Raw genomic sequence first — 27,275 nt, 5'->3', positions numbered from 1 at the left:
GGATAAAGACTATTATCCCCATGTAACTAACAGGTGAGAGGTTGATAGAATTTTATGGCCTGTTTCAGGTAATAAGTGACAAGGAGGGACTTGAATTCAAGTTATAATCACAGCTACATTTTTTCTTGCCTTGTGCTATTAAAAAAGCACAACCAAGTCCTACTCCTGGGCTTTAGAATTCCTCTTATGTATGATTGTTTTAAGTTTCCATGACCCCCTGGAGAAGGGAATAGCAGCCCACTTCAGTATTCTTGCCTGGGAAATCACATTGACGGGAGCCTGGTAGGCTACAGTCCGTGTGGTTGCAAAGAGTCAGACAGGACTGAGCAACACACATTAAAGCCTGTGACTGAGGACTCGGCTTCCTAACACACTAATCAGCAGTGGAACTAGTGGCTGGTGGCTTTAATGGTTAGTGTACTGAGGGGAGGATAAGGCAGGTACACAGCAAGAAATAAGCCTTGCAGGCTGGCAGGAACTTTACAAGGTGCACAAAAGGAAGGGAGCATGTGACACGATGCGAGGATGTCTTTATTTCCTAGGGCTACATGTGAATTATTATTCCTTAAATGAGACATTTTTTAAAAGGTGATTTGTAAAATCTGAGTATACATTCTCCAAAAGTAAAGAATATTTCTCCCTAAAATTATATACCCATTCTACTCTGAACCTGAATACAAAGTTTGTAAGTTCCCTTCTTAATCAGATTTACTCCTTTCACAAAGGTTACAAATTTGAATTCATCTGTATATTCACATACTTTTATGTAAAATAAAACGTAGCACCTTCACAGTTCCTCATCTTCCCAGACTAATGCTAAATTAGTACTGTCAGTAAGGCTCACTAAGAAGCAGTTCATTGACCCTGTAGGACTGAAGCAAAGTTATCACTCAAGTTTTCATTAAACACATCACTCCATGTCAATATAAAAATATTTATTGATAATAAAATGAACCTGTACTGAAGTAACTTGTTGAAAGTTCCAGGAGCTTTTCTGTTGTCTCTGTGTCACTGAATTAAGCCCTTGATTTTTCACATTAAGGAGGGAAAGAAAAAAGCTCAGCATGTTAGTTGAAGCAGTTTTTCCCCAATCATGATCACATTATTGATCCCATGCATAAAAAATACGAGGAGCTGTCCAGTGATAGTCTTTGGTTCTGAGAGAGGTATCCTAAGGACTGCTGCATTGAGGCAGGTTTGAAGTTTTCAACCAACACCTTTGCATTGAGTGGTCTTCCTGTGAAAAAAGAAATACCCTATTTTCAGTTTAAACAGTACAATTATTATGTGAACTGTCTTTAAAACCTAGATGCAAATTTCCTTATGCACTCTAGAGGGATAGTGAAGACATATTTTGTTACAAATCAGTGTTCTGTATCATAAAAGTACTTCCTGTATCTTAATGCTTGCTTGCTCTTAAATGGACAACTAGTATCCCACCCCTCATGACAAAATGGAGGAAAGGTAAAATAATGTAGCCTGCATATTAAACTGGCATACAAAAATCAGATTCTCCTCATTAGTGCCTAAAGTTATAATGGAATTCTTCAAATATGAATACAGTTGTCCCTCAGTATTGATAGGAAATTGGTTCTAGGACCCCCCCCCCCCCAAGATACCGCAGTCTGTGGATAGTCAAGTTCCTTATATGAAATGGCATAGCACTGATATTTACATATAAACATCCTCTCATATTTTATATCATCTCTAATCTACTTATAATACCTAATACAGTATAAATACTATGTAAATAGTGGCAAATACAATATAAGTCCCATGTAAATAGTTGGCACATGGCAAATTCAAGTTTTGCTTTTGGAACTTTCTGGAGTTTTTTCCCTTGAATACTTTTGATCTGAGGTTGGCTGCATTAATGGATGTGGAACTGGCAGATAATACGGAGGGTCTCCTAGTATATAGTCATAGCTGTCCTCTCTGGAGGTTCAGTGAATGTCCATGTCAACCAGTGTACTTTTGTATAAATACTCAGCTTTTTAGATACATATATCTTACCTCTGAAGGCTCGGATTTTAAGAGTCCTTACCTTTGCCTGTTCTTAATTGATGTGTAATCTCTCAATTGTACTATTTCCCTCTCTAGTAATCAAAACTCTTTATATTTAGCTTTGAGACAATATTAGGCAAAAGGTCCACCTCCCTCCTATTTGACACCCTCTCTTCCTGTTGCCCTGTAGCTTAAAAGAACTGATTTCAGCCCCATTTCCAAAGTAGCATTAGCTCCCCCACCCTGCCAACCCCAACCTCTTATGCTCCCTCATAGCAGAAGAGTTAGGAAAATGAAGTGGTCTGAAGCACATTCATCTGCTGTTAAATGAAGACAGGATGAGGCATAAAGATGATAGTGGAGTTTTAAGCAAAATGGGGAAAAGAAACAGGCTGACAATAGTCACATTTAGTAAAATACTACAACCATTTCAAACTTGCTCTGTTTTTTCCATACCTTTGTATTAAAAACTCGAGATTTATTCTCGACTTCCAAGGTTTGTATATCACTTTCTTTGCAGTAACTTTCTGCTCCAACGGTATCCATAATATTGCTTCCACAATTCTGTGTATTATAGCCACTATCCATCTGCCAGGAATGAGGAAAGACAAAAACCACCACAGATAACACCACAAACTAATTCACTTAACCACAAAATTTACTTTCAGAAACTTTTATGTTTAAGTAAATTTATTTTAGAATATTTATATAAAATGTTAAATATATATATGATAATGGCTTATATAATTAAATATAAAGACCATTAAAAAAATTAAATCACTTTATCATTCACAACTGAACACTACAAATAATATTTAATATTGATTATATTGAATTTTAAAAGCAATATATAAACATAAAAGGTAGTTCTACATAGAACTGTTTGTTCTTCAAAGTAGTTACTACAGTTCCTTCTAATAAAATACATCTTGTAATTTTCTTTAAAATCAGTGAACAAGGCGCCAAGAACATACTTTTCTGTTACTTTGTGCTCACATCCGGTGGATGAAAATAAAAATTACAATCAACTTCTTGCAATTTATATTTACTAAGCTTGTCTCTAAAGGCTTACTTGCATCTCTAAATAAAATTTATCTAAAAGGCATGCTACCTTTATGAGGATTCAAAACAACACATATTTTTTAAAGATGTCCTATACTCTAACCTATTGTTGAAATAAAAATTCTTACCTTCATAGTAATACCATGTTTATATAATAGTTCTAGATGTTAGCTCAAGTTTTCATTTTAATTAAAACTGTAGCAGTCTACAACACACTGTTACAGCCCAAAAGAGCAAAAGAAAAAAAGGGACTCTAGCAAACTTCAGTTTTGGTACAAATAGGACAAATATTTTGTGAGGGCCTAAAAAAGTACCAGACCCCATATGGTACTCAGTGTAATATCATTCTCATTTTCTCCTTGCAATACCCTATTAACTGCACAGATGAGGAGACTGAGGCTCAGGAAGGATAACTTTCACAGTGTTGGGATGAGGTCAGGAAGAGTTGAGGGCCCCCTGCCTCTGTCCAATCACTGCACAGACTGCACTTAACCGCACAGTGCTGAGCGCCAAACAACACAACCCACAAGGCAGTCATCTTGCACTTAACCCCCTGATATGCCAACTATGATCAGCTAAGGGAAAACTACATTTGCCCCAATCACCAACATCAGAATAGCCTAGAAAGTCCATCCTATCATCATCTTAAGAAAAATGTCTCCAGTTTTCAGGGATGGATGCATGTTCACTCCTGGGAGTCACATTCCATCTGAACAAAACCCTTGTGATGTAGGGAGGATGGTACACAGGGCGTCTGCCCCACTCTCTAGGAAGGAAAGGATTCACAGGTGCCCAAAAGGTAACATGGTGGCTGACCCCCTCGCCAGCTCCCATCTAAGCTACTACTAATGTCAGTGCATACTGTGTGCCAACTAGACAACAGAGGTCACCTCACCACTCCCCACAGGCCTCAGGGGAGGCAACACAGTATTTCAAACTCTGGAAAGCCAATGTGACTGAAACAGAGAAGGAAGAGAAACAAAATAAAGCTGGAGAGTAAAGCCAAGGCCAGACCACGCAATGCTTTGCCAGCCACGCTGCAGATTTCTGAATTAATGCCAAGGACAAAACAAGCAACAATAACAAAAAAAAGCTTAGAAATTCAAGATACAGAAATAAAAACTCAATAGAAGGGTTATTATATAAAGTTGAGCAAATTTCCCCAAAATTAGAACAAAAGAGAGTTAATAAACACTGAAAAGATTTGTTTAGAGAATCAAAAGGACTTCTGAAGAGAACAGTGAAAAGATTTGTTTAAATTAGAGAATCAAAAGGACTTCTGAAGAGAACAGTGGAAATCGAGGATAATATTCAAGAAAAGATCCAAGAAGTGAAGGGCAAGAGTTTACAAATCATAAGGAACTGAGTGCCCAGTGCAACTGATGAAAAGGAACCCACACCAAAGAATCACTGCAATTTCAGGACCCTTTACTCCAGGAAGGGGTAAAATGAGACCAGTGCAAAACGGTGACGCACTCAAATGGTTTCAGATCTTTCACCAGCAACATTGAGAATAGAACCAATGAAACAACGCCGTCAAAGTCTGAAGGGCAATTATTTCCAAATTCTCAAATGTGACAGAATAAAGATAAATCCAGCAGAAGTGTGTTATCTTGAAAAATGGACTTTTCCTCAGAAAGCTACTGGAAAATGTGTTCCAGTCAAGCGAGAAGCAAGCCTGGAAAGAGAATGGGGCACAGAACATGGGAGAGGTTGAGGAAATTCTCAGGATGAAGGGATACTCCAGGAATACAGCTGGGTACCATGCCTGGAGGCCAACCTGTCACAATAAAGCAACTCAAAAGGCCCTGAGAAAGGTGACCATTTTTGAATATCAGGAGCTACCTCTGTGGTTGGAAGTAAAGAATGTGTGAAAATATTTTTAAACTACAAAATTTTCTGCTAACAGATAAAGCCCAAAAGGTAAAACTGAAACTGACAGGTAGATATGACAGACAGAAAGAACTATGTGAAGGAGACTTGTAAATGGAGAGAGAAGTCCTCTAAGATAGGCTGGGACATCCCTGCAGGTACTCAGGGAGACAGTGCATGGCAATTTAGCAGTAAGACAGGCTCCCAATGGGTGGTTGGACTGGATGATTAATTTGTATGTCTATGGAAGTACTTTCTAGAGCTTCTATAAGAATTCTGAAAGAAAGGAAGAAAAAAAGAGAGCAAAAAAGTTAATGATACTTTTAAGACTAAGTTTGACCTGACGTGCTTCTTTATTTAGGAACCAAATTTAGAAGCTGGAATATGTAAAGGTGATTCTAGTGTATTTTTCTGAGCAATGATCCTAGAAGTTAGGATAGACAATAGAGGCATAAAATATGAGCAAAGGAGTATATGTAATTTGGAGTCGTTTAAAAATCTCTCCATGAGTTTCAAACTTTATCATGTCAAAACTGACAGCACTATAACATTATAGAGTTGTGAGGATTAGATGGATTAGTATAAAGAGGTTGGAAGAGTGTCTGGCACAGTGGAAGACTGTATCTTAACTATTACTATGGATCAGTATTGACTTAAAGAATATGGAGTTTAAAGCCAGACTGCCAGGATTTGAATCTTGGCTTGACCACTTACTAATAATTACAAAGGCAATTTACTGATCCTCTCTGACCCTCAGTTTCCTCATCTGTAAAATGGGGACAACAGTACATCTATTTCATAGGATTATTATGAAGGTTAAACAAAGTAACACATGTAAAGTACTTGAAATAATGCCTGGTATATTTTAAGAGCTACAGAAGTGTTAGACATTGTTACTATGAAATGGGAGGTAGAATTGCCTTTCTGACTATTTTAAAGTTCTTTCAAAACTCCCAACTCAAAGAATATGGCAATTAATGAAACAAATGTCCTTCTGAAAGGAAGCTGCTAACTGTGAACAAACAGTATTTGTCAAATGAATCAAACCTTCTTGATATTTGATACTACAAAATTGGAAATGTATGATTAAATGAAAAATGGTGGTTATGAATCACGTTTTTTAAAAGTACAAAAAAAATTACATAAAATTATTCTCAACTATGTCTTCTCCCTAAATCATATAAAAGAAAAACCAGAACTATTGTATTTTTAGCATACAAAGCTACACCACAAACTGAATTCCTTTGGAACTAGCTCCACAGGAAAGAAAGGTGAACCCTGAGAAGTTGCCAGACTCTAGCAGCTTTCTGCTTTTTTTGTACTCCAAAGAATTATCAGTGAATATGATTATAAAATATGCATCACCAGGCCAAAGAAAACAACCCTCTTGATATCATCTAGTGCTGATTCAAAAAACAATATATAATGCTGTAGGTCTCACATTTAACCTATTTTTCTCTCTCTCTCTCTGTCTCTCTTTTTTTGGCCATGACCCAGGAAATGTCCAATCTTAGTTGCTGGCCAGGGATCAAACCCACGCCACCTACAGTGGAAGCCAGGAGTCTTAATCACGGGAAGGCTAGGTCCCAAACCCATTTTCTTTCTTACAATAATAATCTTATAAAGGAAAGGCTAGAGAACACCAAGGGAGCAAGGAAAGGACTCCAGAACATTCAAACACCTTACCTGAATGTTACTGCTTTCACAGGGAAGGACACTGCTTTCTGCGAGAGGTGACAAGCACATGTGAGAGCTTTCAATACTGAAAGCGATCCCGCTCACGGAATCTGCCGCGGGTAAATTCCCATTATGAACTGGCTCCTTAATCCAGGTGGTCTCATCGGCTATCTCGATGGGATCGACCATATCCACAGTGTTATTCTCCTTCTCACTCTCCACATCCTGCAGCAGTTCCAGTTCTTTCTCAGAAGCTCCGGACTGGCTCTGGGTAATAGACATGGCGGTCACCACCAAGTGCGCGCCGCGCGGAGACGCGTCACCGCCCAACTGCGGCAGGTGGGCGCCAGCCGTGCCCGTGGCTGGGGAGGAGGCGTCTGTGGAAGGAACAGCTGCCTGGTCTTCTTCATCTTCGCTACGAGCCTCAAGAGTAAAAGGGACCCGAATCAGCGAGGTCCGATACTGGGCACCTCCTCTGCACATCTCCAGTCTCATAGGAGACCAATTTTTAATTGGTGAGCAGCCATCTATGTAAGGACTTCTGATATATGGATTGGTAATCCCATTACAATTGGTCCTAGATGAAGCATCAGGAGAATGAAAAGCAAACTTCCTTCGTTCTAAAAGATAGGGAGGGGAAAAAAATAGATGGGGAAGGAGAAATCACCTCATGAGAAATGGAAAAGCCATTATTAAACAGTCATCATCACAGTCCACGACAGCAAAACCGGATGTCTCTAACAATGGTGGTATTTCCTAAAGTGAAATTTTGGTGTCATAAATAACAGCACAAACAAATGTGTATCCATAGGCAGGGCGAGGCTCTTCAAACTCTGGTGTTTTCCCTTTTGTAGTTAAACAAAATATTTTATTCCCTGAAAATCATTTCCTCACAAACATATTGTTATAGCAATGCTGTTCAAATCCAAGATAGAGAACAAACCAGCTGACAGCTGCAAAATAACCTGGTAAATGAAATATGTAATAATCTGTCCTTAGGTAAAATACCAGCCATGCTTGCGTGCTAAATTGTTTGAGCGCTAAGTCACTTCAGTCGTGTTGACCCTGTGCAACTCTATCAATGGCAGCCCGCCAGGCTCCTCTGCCCATGTGGATTCTCCAGGCAAGAATACTGGAGTGGGTTGCCATGCCCTCCTCCAGGGGATCTTCCCAACCCAGGGATTGAACTTGTGTCTCTTATGTCTCCTGCACTGGCAGACGGGTTCTTTACCACTAGCACCACCTGGGAAGCCCCAGGTGGGCACTGTATTAAAAGGCAAACAAAAGACTGCACAACAATGTCTGCAAAAATAAAGAGCTTAACGATGGTAAATGAAATTATAAAATGTCTTAAAAGTTAATAGTTTTTTACAACACTTCATTAGCTTAATAAAAACAAAAGTGTAAAAAATGGGCAAAGCACATAAACAATCCTCCCATTGGTAAATGAACTCATGAAGTGTTTGGCCACACAAATAATAAAGAGTAGGGATATTAAAGCAATGAGTGGCCATTTGTTGAACAAAAATTCTGATGTCTGAACTAATAATTCCTTCACCTTCCCAAACAAATGACCAGTAAACATTTGGAAAGAATTCTACATTGTAATAAATTAAAGAAGCAGAAATTAATACAGTAAGAGACCTTTTTGTAATGCACCAAATCAACAAACATCATAAAGAATCAAACAATAAAAAAAATCAAAAAGAACACTGGGAAGACCAATGTTGCTAGATGGGGGAAAATAACTTCCTCACACATCACTGATGAAAATTTTAACTGGTGCAACTTCTTAGGAAGAAAATTTGACAAAATTTCACAAGAGCTTAGAAATAGTCATCCTTGCTCACCAAATAATTCTACTTCTGAGATTTTAACCTAAAGAAATAAATATATACAATACAATGTATATACAAGGAAAAATTAGAAATAATCTAAATGTTTACCAATGATTAAAAACAAAGGTACATCCATGAAATGGACTGTCATACAGTGATTCAAAATCATGGTTTCAAACAATAATAAATAACTTGGATGACTTAAGAATACTTATAGATTTTTGTAAATTGTGAATGATTTTCAACAAGTGCTGTAATTTTTTAAAAAAGAAACAGATATAGTGTAAAGAGAAATATGTAAATCCCCCCATACGATATTCACCTAAAAACCTTACACAAACAAATACACTTTTACAAAATATAAATATCTGTCTGTGCGTGCGTGCCAAGTCACTTGAGTTGTGTCCAACTCTTTGCGACCCTATGGACTGTAGCCCGTCAGGCTCCTCTGTCCTTCAATCTCTTATGTCTCCTGCACTGACAGATGGGATCTTTACCACCAGCACTGCCTGAGAAGCCCGAATATCTGATTACCAAAGTCTGAATTACAGTGGAAGGCATTCCAAAACCAACTTATCTCTACAACTGCCATCTTTCTTTGATTCTTCTTGTAAGATATTTGATATAAATAGTGCTAGTCAAATTACCTGTATCTGACATGAGAGCAAAACCTTGCAGAGAATTTCAGTCTTTGAAAGTAAATTGTTCCTTTTGTTAAAAAAACCCAGGTTTCTAAATTTCAAAAGGGTTAGTAGTCATTTGGAGCTCTATAGTTAGAACAAGCTAAAATAAGCCTCTGTAATAATAAACACTGATAATATAAAAATTTTAATTGGGCATTTTATTATAAGACATACCTGAGAGTGGTGTCTTTCCTATTTGAAACGCAACTGGTGAGAAAGTGGGTGAAGAAAATGGTGAAGGATTGGTGATGCTTCCCAAACTGTATCTTTTTGCACTATCCTGAATAGGGCTAGAAGAAAACTGCCCCTGTGATAAAATTAAATAAACAAAATTATAGGGATCTCCTTCTTAGCTTTGTTACACCAAGTGCTACTTGTCTTTATTTTCAAAACACATTTATAAGCTGAGTTGTATAATTTGGTTAGCCTTCAGAGAGCAAGATGCCACCTTTGCTTTGTGGCAAAAGGCAAGACACCAAAAGGCAGACCCATAGACACAGAAAATAAGCTTATGGTTACCAAAGGGGAAGGTGGGGAGGGATAAACAAGGAGCTTGGGATGAACACACACACACTACTATATATAAAATAGTTAATCAACAAGGACCTACTGTACAGCCCAGGGAACTATACTCGATATTTCGTAATAACTTACATGGGAAAAGAATCTGAAAAAAATAGATACATATGTATGTATAACTGAATCACTTTGCCGTACACTTGAAACTAACACAACAATGTAAGTCAACTATACTTTAATAAGAAGAAAAAAGGTAAAAAAAAAAAAAAAAAGAAAGACACCAAAAGGCAAGGCATCTTGTGAGGATAGTTAAGAAGACTTCCAAAATTTTGAAACATAATATACTAGACAGATAAAAATACACCATATTTACACAAACCATTATACTAAGTAGCAGTTTATGAAAAAAATTAAGTTACTCCACTACTACCAAACTAGGTGTGTTATGCTGAAAATCTTCCATAATTCAGTAAATATCTTACACTGAAATTTCCTGAGACTCATTTACCTCTAAATACACAGTTGGAGTGTGACCAAAACCATTCCTATACCTAATGACAAAATGTGAACTGGGCTAACCCGCATGAAATAGAAAACGCAACAGACAATGAATCATTCCTCTTGAGAGCAACAGGAACTTCTAGGTCCAAGATGCCTACAGCCAACCAACCAGTCACTGTTAATCCACTTCTTACCGAACTCGGGGTCTGCACAGGGCTCCTACACTGCACAGGAGATAACTCTATTGAATAAAAAACCTCAAGTGACGTCTGGGCACCACTACGAGGACTTCTGGGAGAAGCTGGAGGTAAGGAGTCAGAGATACTTCCGTTGCCATCTAAAAAGAGCTTTCTTCTGAGGGATGAAGAACTGAGGTTTCCAGGAGACTGATCTGCAAATTCATCAGCTCTAAAATAGTCACCTACATTTAATATTAATGGAATAAAAGGCAGAGCTAGTCATTCAGAAGAGCAGTTATATTTTAATTGTCTGATAAAAAAAAAAAACAGTTTGTATTAGGTTTGAATTTTTTTTCAAAAAGGGGGCAAAAGTTTAACTGCATAGATGCTGTTTGAAATCCTTTTTTGAGTGCTTCCTTATTAGTATGGGTAGTATCACTAAGATGTGTCTGTGAATAGTTTATGTCTATAGTTAATTTCATTATGACAAAAAGGCTAATTCAGGCCTTATTAAAGAAAAATTAGAAATTCCAGGATGGCTTCCTCACCTCTTTAAAAAGAGGTATTGCCACAGATCCCCATTTACAAAGAAGCATTAAAACAAAATCTTTTATTTAAGTTATTAAAGGTTTAAACAAATACAATACTTACCTAATATCTTTTCTAAATTAAAATCCACAGGAAGAGACAGCAATGTCTGGCAAGCAGCTGGAAGCAAGCAGATAAATAAATACAAACACGGTTAAATCAAGGCAAGCACCTAACATGCAGCTCTGTACGGGTTTCCCAATCAACTGTCTCCCCATGATGCTCCAGCCAAACTTGGTCATTTCCTTTATGCATCCCATTCCACACCATCTTCCCATTGACAGCTTCCCTCACTTTCTAATATTGATGTAAACCCATAAATGCTAAAAGTTAACTCCTGGTTGTGCTGCTGGCACATGAATTAAAAAAGCAGCCAGCTTAAATTTGGGGACAGATTTCCCAATATTAACAAAGTTTCACAAGAATGCCTTCCAAAACCAAAAATCAATCCACAGGCTTTGCACCACAACATAACACACTATTGCCATTTCTCAAACATGGCCAGATAGATGGTGGCTCAGACAGTAAAGCGTCTGCCTGCAATGCGGGAGACCTGGGTTCGATTCCTGGGTTGGGAAGATCCCCTGGAGAAGGAAATGGCAATCCACTCCAGCACTCTTGCCTGGAAAATCCCATGGACGGAGGAGCCTGATAGGCTACAGTCCCTGCGGTCGCAAAGAGTTGCACACGACTGAACAATTTCACTTTCACTTTCACAAAGTCAGTTTTCATAAAGCTCAATTATAAAAAGCAAACAATTTCAATTCCAGAGTGAAATATTATCACATGAACTGAATTTAATATTAAATGTTGCATTAGTATAGAACATATTTCTTTTCCAGTTTATACCATACTCACCATTGCTTTTTTCAGAATGGATGGTCAGCTTTCTTCCAACCGGAGATTCATTATTTGTGTTGATACCTATAAAACATTCTAAGTGAAAAATCTTAAATTTTCTATTCATTTACTATAGGGTTACTTTTTCCATATCAAAAAAATAAAGTGTGGGAGCTTTTATTTTACATTTAAAAACCAAATGCCTGCATATGTAAATATAAAATTTGACAAGCTTCTGTTAAATTTATTTATTTTCCAATTTCAGGGAGCGCTAGGATAAGAACATTAAGACTGGAGCGCTAGGACTGGAAAAGGTCAGTTTTCATTCCAATCCCAAAGAAAGGCAATGCCAAAGAATGCTCAAACTACTGCACAATTGCACTCATCTCACATGCTAATAAAGTAATGCTTAAAATTATCCAAGCCAGGCTTCAGCAATATGTGAACCGTGAACTTCCAATGTTCAAGCTGGTTTTAGAAAAGGCAGAGACCAGAGAGCAAATTGCCAACATCCGCTGGATCATCGAAAAAGCAAGAGAGTTCCAGAAAATTATCTATTTCTGCTTTATTGACTATGCCAAAGCCTTTGACTGTGTGGATCACAATAAACTATGGAAAATTCTGAAAGAGATGGGAATACCAGACCACCTGACCTGCCTCTTGAGAAACCTGTATGCAGGTCAGGAAGCAACAGTTAGAACTGGACATGGAACAACAGACTGGTCCCAAATAGGAAAAGGAGTACGTCAAGGCTGTATATTGTCACCCTGCTTATTTAACTTATATGCAGAGTACATCTTGAGAAACGCTGGACTGGAAGAAACACAAGCTGGAATCAAGATTGCCGGGAGAAATATCAATAACTTCAGATATGCAGATGACACCACCCTTATGGCAGAAAGTGAAGAACAAAAGAGCATCTTGATGAAAGTGAAAGAGGAGGGTGAAAAAGTTGGCTTAAATCTCAACATTCAGAAAACTAAGATCGTGGCATCCGGTCCCATCACTTCATGGCAAATAGATGGGGAAACAGTGGAAACAGTGTCAGACTTCGTTTTTCTGGGCTCCAAAATCAATGCAGATGGTGACTGCAGCCATGAAATTAAAAGACACTTGCTACTTGGAAGGAAAGTTATGACCAACCTAGACAGCATATTAAAAAGCAGAGACATTACTTTGTCAACAAAGTTCCGTCTAGCCAAGGCTATGGTTTTTCCAGTGGCCATGTATAGATGTGAGAGTTGGACTATAAAGAAAGCTGAGCACCAAAGAATTTATGCTTTTGAACTGTGGTGTTGGAGAAGACTCTTGAGAGGTCCTTGGACTGCAAGGAGATCCAACCAGTCCATCCTAGAGATCAGTCCTGGTATTCATTGGAAGGACCGATGCTGAAGCTGAAATTCCAATACTTTGGCCACCTGATGCCAAGAGCTGACTCATCTGAAAAGACCCTGATGCTGGGGAAGATTAAGGGAAGGAGGAGAAGGGGACGAAAGAGGATGAGATGGTTGGATGGCATCACTGATTCGATGGACATGGGTTTGGGTGGACTCCGGGAGTTGGTGACGGACAGGGAGGCCTGGCGTGCTGCAGTTCATGGGGTCGCAAAGAGTCAGACATGACTGAGCGACTGAACTTACCTGAGGATAAGAATACTAGAGTTGTTTGCCATTCCATTCTCCAGGGGATCTTCCCAGCCCAGGGATTGAACCCAGGTCTCCTGCACTGCAGGCAGATTCTTTACCATTTGACCCACCAGGGAATCCCCACAAGGCTAAAACTCAAAGATTACCATAGCAAGTAAGGAAGCATCAAAAGATCCTTTTTAAGGGGAGCAGGGTTGGTCTCTATGTCAACCTTAAAACGCTAGGGACACATGTTAGCTAATGTCAATGTCCTCAAGCAGATCCTCAGCGGCTAGATGCTTTTTCACAGTAGGTTTGGACAGGACATCCTTGGTGAGCCAGTGATTAAGAATCTGCTTGCCAAGGTAGGGAATACCAGTTCAACTTCCGGTCCAGGATGATTCCAGAAACTGTGAAGCAACTAAGCCTGTGCAGCACAACTAATGAGCCTGTGCTCTAGAGCCTGTGAGCCACAACCACTTGAGCCTACAAGCCCTAGAGCCTGCGCTTAGAGAAGCCACCACAATGAGAAGCCCTCACACAGCAACTAGAGAACAACCCCTGCTTCCTGCAACCAGAGAAAGTCCACGCACAGCAACAAAGACCCAGAGCTGCCATAAATAATTATTTTTTAATGGGTATAAATTATTGGAATTAAAATGCCAGGCCATTTTGACAGAAACTGCAATTTGATCAGTAAAACTGCACTCAGTCTTTTTCCTCCCCTCAAGACAGGAGTCAAAGATATGGGTACACATAATTGTTTTTTTTTTTAATATATAAGGTAATGACTAGTATTAAGCTTCTTAAATTGAAAAAATCACCAGGTAGTAAATAAATGGGTGAATGAGTGAGTGGGTGGATAATTTAAAATCTCTCATTAAATGTCTACTATCAGAATGGTAAAAGATAAATAAAATTCTAGATTCAAATGCGTTCTTTGCTGTAGGCAGCGTGACCTTCTATAAGGCAAATGTAATAAAGGTGCTTTGCTGCAAAAACCCTATAACATCCTTGGTCCTTAGGCTGGAGTTCAAACACCTTAAGGAGGTTCCCTGGTAGCTCAGAGGGTAAAGAAACTGCCTGCAATGTGGAAGACCCAGGTTCAGTCCTTGGATTGGGAAGGTCTCCTGGAGACCTTCTCTTGGAAAAGGGAATGGCTACCTATTCCAGTATTCTTGCCTAGAAAATCCCATGGACAAAGGAGCTTGGCAGGCTACCATCCAAGCTCTCAGAGAAGAGTCGGACCCAACTGAGTGACTAACACTTTCATACTTTTTCACCAAACATCTTAATAGTGTATATAAAGCCCTTCCAAACCTAGCAGTTTTCCTCCAACCAAACATTTGAGTAACATAAAAAACAAACAGGCTCTCTTTCTTGACTCTGCTGCTGCTGCTAAGTCACTTCAGTCGTGTCCAACTCTGTGCGACCCCATAGACGGCAGCCCACCAGGCTCCCCAATCCCTGGGATTCTCCAGGCAAGAACACTGGAGTGTGTTGCTATTTCCTTCTCCAATGCATGAAAGTGAAAAGTGAAAGTGAAGTCGCTCAGTCATGTCCGACCCTCAGCAACCCCATGGACTGCAGCCTTCCAGGCTCCTCCGTCCATGGGGTTTTCCGGGCAAGAGTACTGGAGTGGGGTTCCACTGCCTTCTCCTTCTTGACTCTAGGTATTTCTAAAACTCTTTCCTGACTCTTCTTCCCAATTCCCTGACTGTGGCATTATCACAACACTGTTCAACTGTATAGCAATTGTCTCCTCAGTTGTTTCCTCTAAAAGGACTCCATAACTTTAACACCACAATCAAACGAGGAAACATACATGGATTCGATTACAACAAAATAAGAATTCCTACACGACCAAAGACATCAAAACAAAAGTAACACATGTGAAAGGAGATGACATGTGAAATGTTTAGAACTAATGTAACTACTAGTAACTACACAAAGAATCTTAGCAATTAAATGGAAAAAGAAAAAGACAACTCCAATAAGAATGATTTATAAATAGGGATTTTACAAAAGGAAATTAAAAAGCTGTAAGCATATGAGAAATGAAAATTAAAACAATCATTTAGAATGTCAAACAAACCACTGCTGTTGTTGTTAAGTCATGTCTCTTCTGTTATACCGTGGACTGTAGCCTGCCAAGCTCCTCTGTCCATGTGATTTTCAGGCAAGAATCCTGGAGTGGGTTGTCATTTCCTTTTCCAGCAACCCAGGGATCAGACACATCTCCTGGGTCTCATGCACTGGCAGGTGGATTCTTTACCACTGAGCCACCAGGGAAGCCCCAACACATTAGAACGGCACAAATCTGAAAGCCAAGTGTTGGCAGGGATGTAGAGACACAGGAGTCCTAAACACTGCGGGTGGGCATGCAGGGTGTGTGGTCATTCTGGAGAGCACTCTAGCTCTGCACAATCAAATCAGATAAACACACTGTCTTTAGCTCAGAAATTCTCAGCCTGTGTATACTTTTCTAAGAAATTCTCATTTAAGTCCATAAATAAAACAACAAGTACACTCCTTGAAGCACCCTGCTACATAAATATTAGTAATAGTAAAAGTTGACAGCATAAAGTCCACATGTACAAACAAAATCATTTTCCCCCGTGACTCACAATTTCCTTTATTATTCTTTAGGTAAATAACACTGAGCACTTACCACATGCTAAGTATGTGGTCTTGGAGGTATCATCTCATTTAATCTTCCCAACAACCATCATTTCATAGGTAAGGAGAGTGAGGCACAGAACAGCTAAGTAACTCACGTAAAGTCACACAGCTACTAAACTATACTGCTATACAGCACAGCTCAAACTCAGACAGTATTACTCTAGAGAAAGAGTCAGCAAATGATTGCCTATGGGTCAAATCTGTCTTGTTGCCTTTTTTTGTAGATAAAGTTTTACTGGAACACATCCACACTCATTCATTATGTATCATCAGTGTTCCTTTCACGGTACAGTAGAACTGAGTGGTTGCAGTAGAAACAGTATGGTCTGCAAAGCCTAGAATATTTAACAATTGATCCTTTACAGACAGAGGTTGCCATCCTCTATTCTAAGATCACATTTTCCAGGAGAGCTTTTTCTGGGATGATGGAAAAGTTCTGTTATCTGGGGCCAACACGGTCGCCACTAGGTGTGGCTACTGGGCACCTGAAATGTGAATGTATGACCAGGAAACCAAACTTCAAATTTTAGTTCATTCAAATTTAAATAGCCACATGTGGCTAATAGCTACTATATGTCAAGAACTATGAAGGGTCTGACAAGTTAGCATGTCAACATTCCACAGACACTGGCTGAAGACATAAGGCTTCGGGTCAAAGACAAAGGACTTCACTATTCTCACCATAGCAGGCAGCATGAGCTTCATGTTCACATCAGTTCTCTTTGACCATCAATCCTAAGTGATACGAAACAGTCCTGGCGGATACAGCACACACAGAGGGTCCGTGTCCCCACCAAGGAACCCTGAGCTTAGGAAATTCCATTCTTACAAGCTGCAACCCAACCTGCTCCAGAGGGAAACAGTACCACTATTATATCAGATATCAACACAAACCTACCTTCTGCTCCAGAAGGATGCTCTATCTCTGTTCTCCAAGGATATTCACAATACAAACATCCTTGAAAAGATAGTTTGGAACAAAACCTGTCCGTGCTACCCTTCATGAGACGTATAGAAATGAGAGACCCACAGAGAACTGAACTGTCTTCCAACACCATCTTGGATAGCAAAGCTCCCCTGATCAGCCACAACACTCTGCCATCATGGGCTTGATGACCATACCAAAGAGGCTATATGTGGTATTTCTAGCATTTTCCTGATTCACATCACTTTAAAACAGGATACTTTAAGTATAAAATGATGTTTAAAAATAAGATCACATAAGAAGGTTGATTCACCTGTTCAAAAGTCCAACATTTAAAAACTGGGGGCAGGGAACCTACTATCTATGAAGATGTTACCTTGGATACAGAATTTCAGAACTGGGAGGGATGTTAACATACAAACATCTTGTTTAACTCCTTGATTTTAGAAATAAAAAACTGAGGCCAAAAGGCACTGAAAAAGTTGATCAAGATCACTCCTTCCGGTTTATAATACAGAAGGTCTACAACCCAGGTCTCCACTGGCTATTGCACACCACCTTTACTTTGAAATGAATCTGAACGAAGTACAGAATCTGAACTGAGAAATGTTTCGCTTTAAAGCCAGGTTCTGACACCTTATTTCTGTAACTCTGGAGAGGTGCTCTAGCCTTTTGAAAACTAGGTTTTCTCACTTATAAAATGAGGTCAATAACAGCACCTCTTTCATACAAGCTGTTGCAATACTGACAGCGGTGAACACTGGGCACATGAAAAGTGACTGACCCATCTTTCCAATATTGTTGTGTCTTGATAAAGAACAGGACAAACATTCCCTCTTATACTGTGTCCTATTAATGGGTGCTATTCTGAAGAGTAGCAATTCCACTGAAATGAGGGATGTGTATATAAAAGCAATATTTGAACACTACTCACAACTCAGAGGACAGTGAGAGCAAATATACGCTAACCATTTCCTGGAAGTAGAAAAACATTTGAAAGATTGTTGGCTTGACCTTCAATTTTCTTATTAACTTTGTAGATAATTGGTTGTATTACACCACCCCAGAGGTCATATAAATGCCCATTCCTTCTCTACTACTATAAGAAACCAGCAAATTAGCAAAAAACAAAGCAATTTAAGGATTTTCATTAAAAAAATTAACTTTCAAAGTCACTGCAAAAATCATTAACAACTCAGATCTATATATAATACTATTTCTGCACCTATGGGTCTCTATAACCATCATTATAACTTGATATTCACAATAATCATGAAGAAAAAAATTAAATTCAGAAGAGAATAGCTAAAAAAAAAAGAATTTTGCAAATTTTAGTCAAGTTTTGAATCCTTACTTTTAAATAGTTAAACCTGGTATCCCAGAAATTTAATTTTATAGCAAGCTTCCTACCAAAGCAGATAAACTGATACTTCACTATACATGTTGTTTTACATTCACTGCTTTCTATTTTTATGAGTTTTATTCATACAATTTTTAATACACTCACATTTACTGGAATGATACTCTGAAAGCTGTTTCCCTTCATGATCAGTCCAAGGAGAGGGTACGATGACATCCTTAGTGAAAAACTAGGAGAATTAAAAGTCCTTCAATTAGGCATATGAAATAGGAAACGGTAGTTGTGCTAAATAACCATCAAATATGCTACACACTGACTTTATAGTTATATTTTAAAATTTGATACTTAAAGCTCAAGTGAGCAAAGATGAAATGGAAGAAATTTAAAGTATATATAAAGAGAAAGTTTAAAACTTCAAATCAACCCCTTACATTTGAAATTTGCAAATTAAGCTAAAGGTATTATTCACAAAGAAAATATCTTTCATTTCTCCCCAAACTTTTTTGGAGGGAAGGATGAGGTTGACGAAAGGGAGGATGAAGAGGGAAGGAATAAAGGAAGACAGACATATATGTGTAAACCAAGAGGAGATGTGCTGGAGCTACCTTGTCCTGACTCTCAAAATCTGATTATTAACTTTTCAGGAATCCTGTGGATCAGTTGTCAAACAAAGCCAACATCAAAATTATGTAAGCTTAAATAACTATTAAAAAATAAAATAAAACCCCAAATCATCCCTTGCGAATTATTTTACTACATGTAACAATATCTATGCTCCTGAGGTTATTTACAGAGAGTCTCCTACATACAAATGAGTTCTGTTTCAAAAAAAGTTTGCAGGTCCAATTTGTTCGTAAATCCAACAAAGTTAGCCTAGGTACCCAGCTAACACAGTCATCTATATAGTATTGTGTTGTCATAGATGTATAGTACTTTTCACACAAATAACACAGAAAAAGCAAATAAAAAAATTAAGAAAACATTTTGAATCTTACAGGATAGTACAGCTGGCGTACAGGGGCTGACATCAAGTGAAAAGACAAGAAGAGCTACTGGCTGGAGGAGGGAGAGGAGGTGGGAGAGGGGAGAGCTGGAGGATCATCAGCAACAGGAGACGGAGGGCAAGCTGCACTTTCACTCACGCCTGACGTTGATGGCACGGGTTCTGGTTTGCAACTTGAAGGTTCGAACACAGGGACTTACTGTCTTTTGTATTTGTGTGGTAGAATGCCTGCATATAATGGTGTACCACATACATTTCTTTTCCCATTCAGCAATGTCGTAATCAAAAGTGGAGAGAGAGCATTTGGATAAAAGCTGTATTACTGTATTAGGCTTAATTCACTTTATATCGGAATAAAAGAGGAAAGACATTTATTTATATCAATGCTCTAATACAGTAAGTAGTACAGTATTTTGCCCTCCCAACTCTACATTTTGAAGGTAACACAAAACATTTTCTTTATATTTTGCAATACTTATGACAAAAAACTAATTTCCTGACTAAACTACCTATGAACACATAAAGAAAAGATGTTTAAAAAATGGAGGTGGGGAGCAGAGATACAGTTCCCAGAAAAAAAAAAGGAATATAAAAGACTCACAAACTCATGAAGCAAAGCATAAGTTCACTCAAAATGAAAGAGATGGAAATCCAATAACAAGATAAAAATTTTAAAGTAGTAAGAATAGCATTATTTAAGCAGTTTGCTGACAGCCAGTATTGCAGATATGAGAATACAGGCAGTATCATAACATAGCCAGGAGAACAAATTGGTACAAACTTTAGGGAAGGTAATATGGCAAAATATAGAATTGATGCTTTTGAACTGTGGTGTTGGAGAAGACTCTTGAGAGTCCCTTGGACTGCAAGGAGATCCAACCAGTCCATCCTAAAGGAGATTAGCCCTGGGTGTTCTTTGGAAAGAATGATGCTAAAGCTGAAACTCCAGTACTTTGGCCACCTCATGTGAAGAGTTGACTCATTGGAAAAGAGTCTGATGCTGGGAGGGATTGGGGGCAGGAGGAGAAGGGGACGACAGAGGACGAGATGGCTGGATGGCATCACCGACTCGATGGACGTGAGTTTGAGTGAACTCCGGGAGGTGGTGATGGACAGGGAGGCCTGGCGTGCTGCGATTCATGGGGTCGCAAAGAGTTGGACATGACTGAGCGACTGAACTGAACTGATACCAAAACTGAAAACACAAACCCTCTGATTTAGCGAGTCCATAAAGATATATGTACAAGTGTGTTCATTGCAGAAAAACACTGAACACAACCTACACATCTGTCAACGGGGCTGGATTTGATTATGATATATTCATACAATGGAATACTATGCTATTTACTAAAAATCACTATGTGCTGATAATCAAAAATAAAATCTAAGAGATTATTAAGCAGAAAAAGAAAGAGGCAAAAGAGTATCAGAATGATGATCCTATTTATGTGCAAATATTTAAAGGACATGAACTATTATATACACAAAATGAATCTGAGAGTATACTTAAGAAATGTTAATAGCAATTACTTTCAAGGAGTAAGACAGGGAATGAGAGGCTCTTTAATTTTATGTTTTTATTTTTGCAGTTTGGATTTTTCTGTTTTTACTATGTGCATGTATTTACTGTATGTCACATATATAAACATGAATTGAATTTGCTACTGATACATTAACTTCTGCTACATTAGCCATAGTCTTCACTCTGAATTAATTTTCTTAAGTTTTTTCTTAAATTTCCCTTTAAAGTTAAGTTGAGAATTTGAAAGAGGAAGCATATTTCCCAAAATGTTGGGAAATGGGGAAGAGTCTGAGAATATTCAACTGGGGAGGAATCAGGTGACTGGATTAGAATGAAAATGTTGAAATTATTAGATAGATTAACAAGTAGATAATATTTAGCAGGAGTAAAGCTTATGAAACTGTTTCCTAAGAAACAGGCTATATCTGAAATGTGGGGCTCACTGAATCTCTGAACATGCCATAGTTCAAGTCTTTTGGGGTGTAGAAGAATCAAGCATAGCTAACGAATAGAAGAGGGCAGAGGAAGACTACTAAGGGGAAAAGGAAGGACAAAAAACGCTGTCACAGCCTGAAGACTTTCTGAAAAATAACTAAGACAGACAGCCTTTACACTCTAAAGGATTTTAGCAAAAAAAGGAAAGCAAAATGTGAAATGCTTAGTTTATTAGCTTTATAAAAACACAAAAAACTATCTTGTGATATACTTTTTCTATTTAACAGTATACTATATTTCATGAAATATATTCAGTGTCTTAAAAATTCAAAGAATTAGCAAGAACAAAAGATAAAACCATTCCTGAGGCCAGGCACGATTTTCAAGGCTTGAAAATATCCAGCTTTCTCTACTCCCACTTGAAACAATGGTCCATGTTCATCAGAGGCACAAGAAGACAAACTATGCTAGGTCCTGAGAAGGAAAAGATGAATTTTGACCAGAAAAGAATTCAGTCTTGGGGGAGAAAAGCACTAAACCGATTATTACAATGAAAGACGCTGGATCAGCTCAAAAACACTAGTCTTAAGGGAGCTCTGAGGGATACTGGGAATGGACAGGCTTGGGGAAGCTGAGACAGGAAAGAATGTGAAGGAAGTCTTCCTCTCTTAGAGGTGCTGTGCACGCAGAATTGATGCTTAACTGGCTTCACCATCAGTAATACTTTGAAGTTACCTCTTCAATGGCTTTTTGTCTTTTGTCTTCCACATCTTTATCTATTCTATGCAGAGATAAAAAAGAAAAATAACCATACCATTACTTCAGCAGACTGAACATTTAAAATAATAACCTTTCAAAGAAATAGTTTTCTTCCACGTTAGAAACTGGCAAATGTTAAGCTCATTTTAAAAGAAAAATTGGGATCTTATCACATTTTGTAAATGACAGTATTTGGAGAGTCAGCCTTGTGCTATTAGCCTTACCTGCCCCCCCGTTTCCATTCACAGTTTGAATGGAATATTTTCTAGTAAAAGGCTTACATGGATACAATTTTTAAATTACTATTAACAACAGAAATAAAATAATTTGAATAAACTGAGCCCTTTAATCACAATTTAAGAAGTATGTCATACCACAGAAATCTAAAAACTGTCCAAATTCCTTTTCTTCTATTATAGTAAGCTTATCATAGCTGTAGTTCTGGAATCAATTCTTACTCTTGACATAAAGGGAAAAAAGACTATCATCCTTACAGTTCTAAATAAATTGGCAAAATTATTAATTCTGAAATTAAATATCAACACTATAAAATTTGAAATATAAAACTTGTCCAAACGAATTTTTTCCCACTTTGATAGAATATGCAATTACAGAACCACAAATTTATTACTTATAGATTTAATATTGTTAGATCTCAAGGACAAGGCATATACTTGCCAAGGACTCAGCAGTTAGCCTTGAAGGACCACTTCCCTAATCTTTTCCCAGAGAAAGTATTTGCTATCATGAATAACTATGTAAGACACCTTTTTCTCTCTAAATTTTTTTAATCTAATTTGTACCTTAACAAAGCTTATAATAATGTTCAGTTCAGTCGCTCAGTCATGTCCGACTCTTTGCGACCCCATGACTTGCAGCACACCAGGCCTCCCTGTCCATCACCAACTCCAGGAGTTCACTCAAACTCATGTCCATCGAGTCAGTGATGCCATCTAGCCATCTCATCCTCTTTCGTCCCCTTCTCCTCCTGTCCCCAATGTACATGTATTAAAAATTAAAATCAAGTGGATTTATAAATAAAGGAATTGTGAGAAAATAGACTACAGTTAGAATCCACATATCTCCATTTGAACAGCCATTATGAGACTTCTGACTCAGTGCTGTTCCTCTTATCGTGGACATCATCGAGATCTCAGTGCATAAAAACAGTGTACAATATTAGTAAGGTCTGATCTAGCAATACTGAATTCAGAAACCTACTGCTGCTTCATCAGAGGACTTCAACAACCTGGGATATGCAGGTGATGGCTGGAAGCAGTGAAAATCAGTTTGGCCAAATATTGTAGAGTTGGATGACAGAAGGGTCTGAGAAGTCATACAGGGCAGGGTGTCCTAACCACTACACCAGCATAACACATACACTGTTCAGTATGATTGGTATGCTCTGAAAGGACCCTTGGCAGACAAGGAAGGGAAGGAATCTCGGGACTGTTCATCTCCAATATGGATAGACTCATTTCTTTACACCAGGATACCCTGCATTTCTCATTTTTAGAGAACTGCAGTTCTCATATGTAGCATGGCATGAAAAAGGTGGGAAGCTCTGAAACAGGGAACTTGGGTTAGTGAGGAAGAGGCACTGGAAGCCTGTGCTTATTTCTAAGAATGAATCAACATGTTTTAAGAGTATACTCACTATCCTCGGTAGAAACCATAACCATTTACTGAATTACATGAGTTAAATTAAAATCAGCATCTTTTCCCCTCTTCTGTGTTACAGGTCTATTTACTGAAATACACCAAGAGTCTTTTCATAAACCTGCTCAGATAACACCTGGTTTACTAGTATAGAAATGTTGTTTCACAACTTGTTGAGTCTAAAGGGCAGGAATAACTTCCTGTACTGCTTCAGTGTCCCCTACAGTGCTCAATAAATTTCTCTTGGCTGTTCATGTTTCAACATACTGAAGAGAGGAGGCAAAATAAGACATATGGTTTGCGTACCACAAAAAATTCATCTCATTTGTGACACATTTGTTTTTTGATATACTTTTCACTTTCCCTATCAAAGGTATCATCTAGTGTTAAATAAAATCCTTTTACACTCTATCCCCATTCTAGTCCCTTTCTTTAGCACTTTGTATGGAGCATTAATTACAAGGGGATGGTCATCAAGCTACCAAGTCAAGAGAAGAAGGGGTACAACAGCAGGACAAATATTTGCAAGAGCATCTCAACACGTGTACATCTTTGTGTGATTAAATTCTAAAATTAAAGGGAAAAGAATTATTCATTACCTTGGACTGATAACACGTTAGTACACTTAAGAGCAAGAAAGGAAAACTTACCGAGAACGACTTAGGTATAAAGCTTGACGATGAATGTCCTCTGGGTCTATTTCTACAGGATTTATTACAGCTAGTTGATCAATAGACCATCTAAATTCCCCTGGAGTCTTAACAAAAGAAAGTGATCTTATGAGCAAAAGCATATAACAGTGCATCAAAATGCTAACTTCAAATGTCAGCTTCAAAAACAATGTGAATGGTTATAATATAGAAATATCTTACAGATATTTGACTTTATCACTAAATTAAAAGGCAAATGGTAAGCAGATCACACTAAATCAACTGACTTGACATTCCATCTGGGTGACTGCTGAAATTACATAATAATAGAAAAATCACAGAATATTAAAGGTATAGAAATTCCACAAATAATTCTCATCAGTGATGCAAAACACCCAAATAAAACTAAAAATCTCTTAGAGTTATCAAAAGCCTTTATTTTCACCAGGAATGAATTGAAATTATACAAAGTCCTAACTACAAAAATATCTGCAAAAGCTCATAAAATACGCAATAAATAATTATGAGTGGTAACCAGTGCTGCTTTTCTGTATTCAACTATCCAATAAACCAAAAGTTTATTTTTGTAACTCTACAATTAGAATTTGTAAACCAAACCAAATTCTAATTGGTAAATTCGGAATATATTTTTGAAAAATCAGGCTTAAAAATCCAAGATGTCTGTCATGCATTCTTGCTTTGAGGATTAAGTTGCAGTCATTTTGTTATTTTTATTAAGATTAACTAAAATTGAATACCATTCAATTTAGAATCATGAGGTCACATAATGACTCAATATAAAGTGTATAACTGTAAAACTTTCCTCTAGTGCATAACTAGCTGCATGTAGATATGCATGTGTAGCTAGCATCAAAAGCCACACAGTGTGCAGTTTTCTAGATAATTTGCTAAATCAGAAGATCAGACTTCAAAAGAACTTCTCCATTGTAGTCAATAACAGTAAAAAGAAGCTAAAGAGAGGAAGCCTTCCCTAATATGTTAAAGAGACTATTTCCCTCCATATCAGCCTTCTGTTATAGCACATAACATACTCTCTTGAGGTTGCCAGTTTAGCCTTGTCTATCTCATTAGAGTACAGGTTGACTTGTTTTCAAACAATCTGCAAGCTAAGAATGGGTGACAAAAACCCCAAATAATATTAGCATTTCACATGTGAAGATTATAGATGAAATTCAAATTTCAGTGTCCATAAATAAAGCTCTACTGCAACACAGCCACATTTACTGTTAATATACTACCAATGGCTGCTTCTATAATACAAGGCAGAGGTGAGTAACTGTAACAGCAACCAGATAATCGGCAAAGCCTAAAATATTTACTATCTGGCCCTTAACAGAATAAGTTTGCTGACCCCTGGTACAGAGTACAAGCTCTCTGAGAATTAGTGTTTTATGACCCTGACTTGTTCAAGATGTAACCTCTGTAGGAAAGAACTGTACCTGACACATACCATTCAAATAAAATTTGCTGAATACCTGAAAATAATTAGACGAAATAGTTTCTTCTCTATTATGGTATTAGTACTTAGACCATCAACATAGTAACTAGCGGCACCCACAGCTGTGAGAAACATGCTAACTAATGAATAAAAAAGAAATGCTAACTAAAAAAAAGCAAGTTGAAAGCTAAGAATGGGTGGCAAAAATCCAAAACAATATTAGTATAGCTAGTATATATAATATTAGTATAACTAGCTAAGTCATTTTTAGCCCAGTCACTATATTATAAAAACCAATAACCATTAGAATCAAAAAGTGCACTCGAGTTTACCACTTGTAAAGAAAGATTGACATTTAAAGTTATTCGGAAAAAGTAGTTGAGACTAACTTACTGGTAATTTTGTCGATTTAAAAACAGGACTGGAGACAGTTTGTTCATGGAGATTAGAATAATCACCAGGACTTTCAAAAGGATTTAAAATAGGAATCCTTCCTGGAGTTTCAGGTGTTATTTGCATTTTTGATTCTTTGACATCTCCCATAGCACAGAGGAAAAACTAAAAAGAAATCATAAGTACATATAATAAAAGTACAAAGTTCCACAGACATTCATTTTGACAACTAAAGTGTATTCAACAAAGGTTGTTTAGTATCCAGGTGGAGTCCAGCTTTTTTGCGACCCCATGGAGTATAGCCCACCAGGCTCCTCTGTTCATGGGATTTCCCAGGCAAGAATGCTGGAGTGGGTTGTCATTTCCTTCTCCAGAGGATCTCCCCCATCTAGGGATCGAATGCGCGACCCTTGCCATTGGCAAGCGGATTCTTTACTGCTGAACCACCAGGGAAGCCCCATTACCAAAAATACATTTCACAAAAAGAATTAACTCAAAACTTAAGCTCCTGGGGCTTTTTTGTAGTTTACACAAGTGTGATGCTCTAAATAATCTTGAAAGCTAGAAGGGTCAAGTATTAGTGACAGAATTTTGCAGGAGAATTAACAAGCTCAGAGAAGTCAACTGGTTTGTAAGTAGCACTCAACCAAATGTGAATGAGTTGAGGTCCCCCTTCGGGACAACTAAACATTCTAATAGGCACAAAACCTTTTCCTGCTAAAGAACAGTGGACCTACAGCTTTTTATTATCTCAAGTCTGTAAACAAACACTTTGCACGTAATTCCAACAGCCCAGCAATTACCCAGCAAACTGCAGTTACTAAACAGTTATTTATAGCATCACCAACTCAATGGACATGAGTTTGAGCAAACTCCAGGAGATGATGAAAGACAGGGAAGCCTGGCGTGCTGCAGTCCACGGGGGTCCCAAAGGGTCGGAAAAGCCTGAGCGACAGAACAACAGTAGCAAATAAGAGACGAGGAAATCTCTGGTCCCTTTGTACATAGGTGCCTGTCTTGCACATTAGCCCCCATCAGAA

At 38.0% G+C, this 27,275-nt stretch overlaps 1 protein-coding gene across 3 annotated transcripts; it reads right to left on the bottom strand.

Annotated features, from left to right (window-relative positions):
* Positions 1-1,112: 1,112 nt before the first annotated feature.
* BORA (BORA aurora kinase A activator) lies at positions 1,113-26,400 on the bottom strand. 3 transcript variants are annotated; one of them, XM_068984612.1, is made up of 11 exons: positions 26,236-26,400; positions 24,384-24,490; positions 22,051-22,096; positions 18,503-18,584; positions 11,782-11,847; positions 10,987-11,043; positions 10,351-10,577; positions 9,311-9,443; positions 6,625-7,235; positions 2,461-2,592; positions 1,113-1,237 (listed from the first exon to the last, which is right to left on the bottom strand). In XM_068984612.1, the coding sequence occupies exons 1-11, from the start codon at positions 26,383-26,385 to the stop codon at positions 1,172-1,174; spliced, it is 1,677 nt and encodes a 558-aa protein (XP_068840713.1). In that variant the 5' UTR covers positions 26,386-26,400; the 3' UTR covers positions 1,113-1,171. The 3 variants fall into 3 exon arrangements, with proteins under 3 accessions (XP_068840713.1, XP_068840712.1, XP_068840711.1); XM_068984611.1 differs by lacking the exon at positions 24,384-24,490 and having other exon boundaries at positions 26,236-26,282; XM_068984610.1 differs by lacking the exons at positions 22,051-22,096; positions 24,384-24,490 and having other exon boundaries at positions 26,236-26,385.
* Between the last annotated feature and the right edge of the window lie 875 nt (positions 26,401-27,275).

Source organism: Capricornis sumatraensis, chromosome 12, assembly GCF_032405125.1.
Source record: "Capricornis sumatraensis isolate serow.1 chromosome 12, serow.2, whole genome shotgun sequence".
Taxonomy (NCBI): Eukaryota; Metazoa; Chordata; class Mammalia; order Artiodactyla; family Bovidae; genus Capricornis; species Capricornis sumatraensis.
This window is presented reverse-complemented; position numbering and strand designations above follow the sequence as displayed.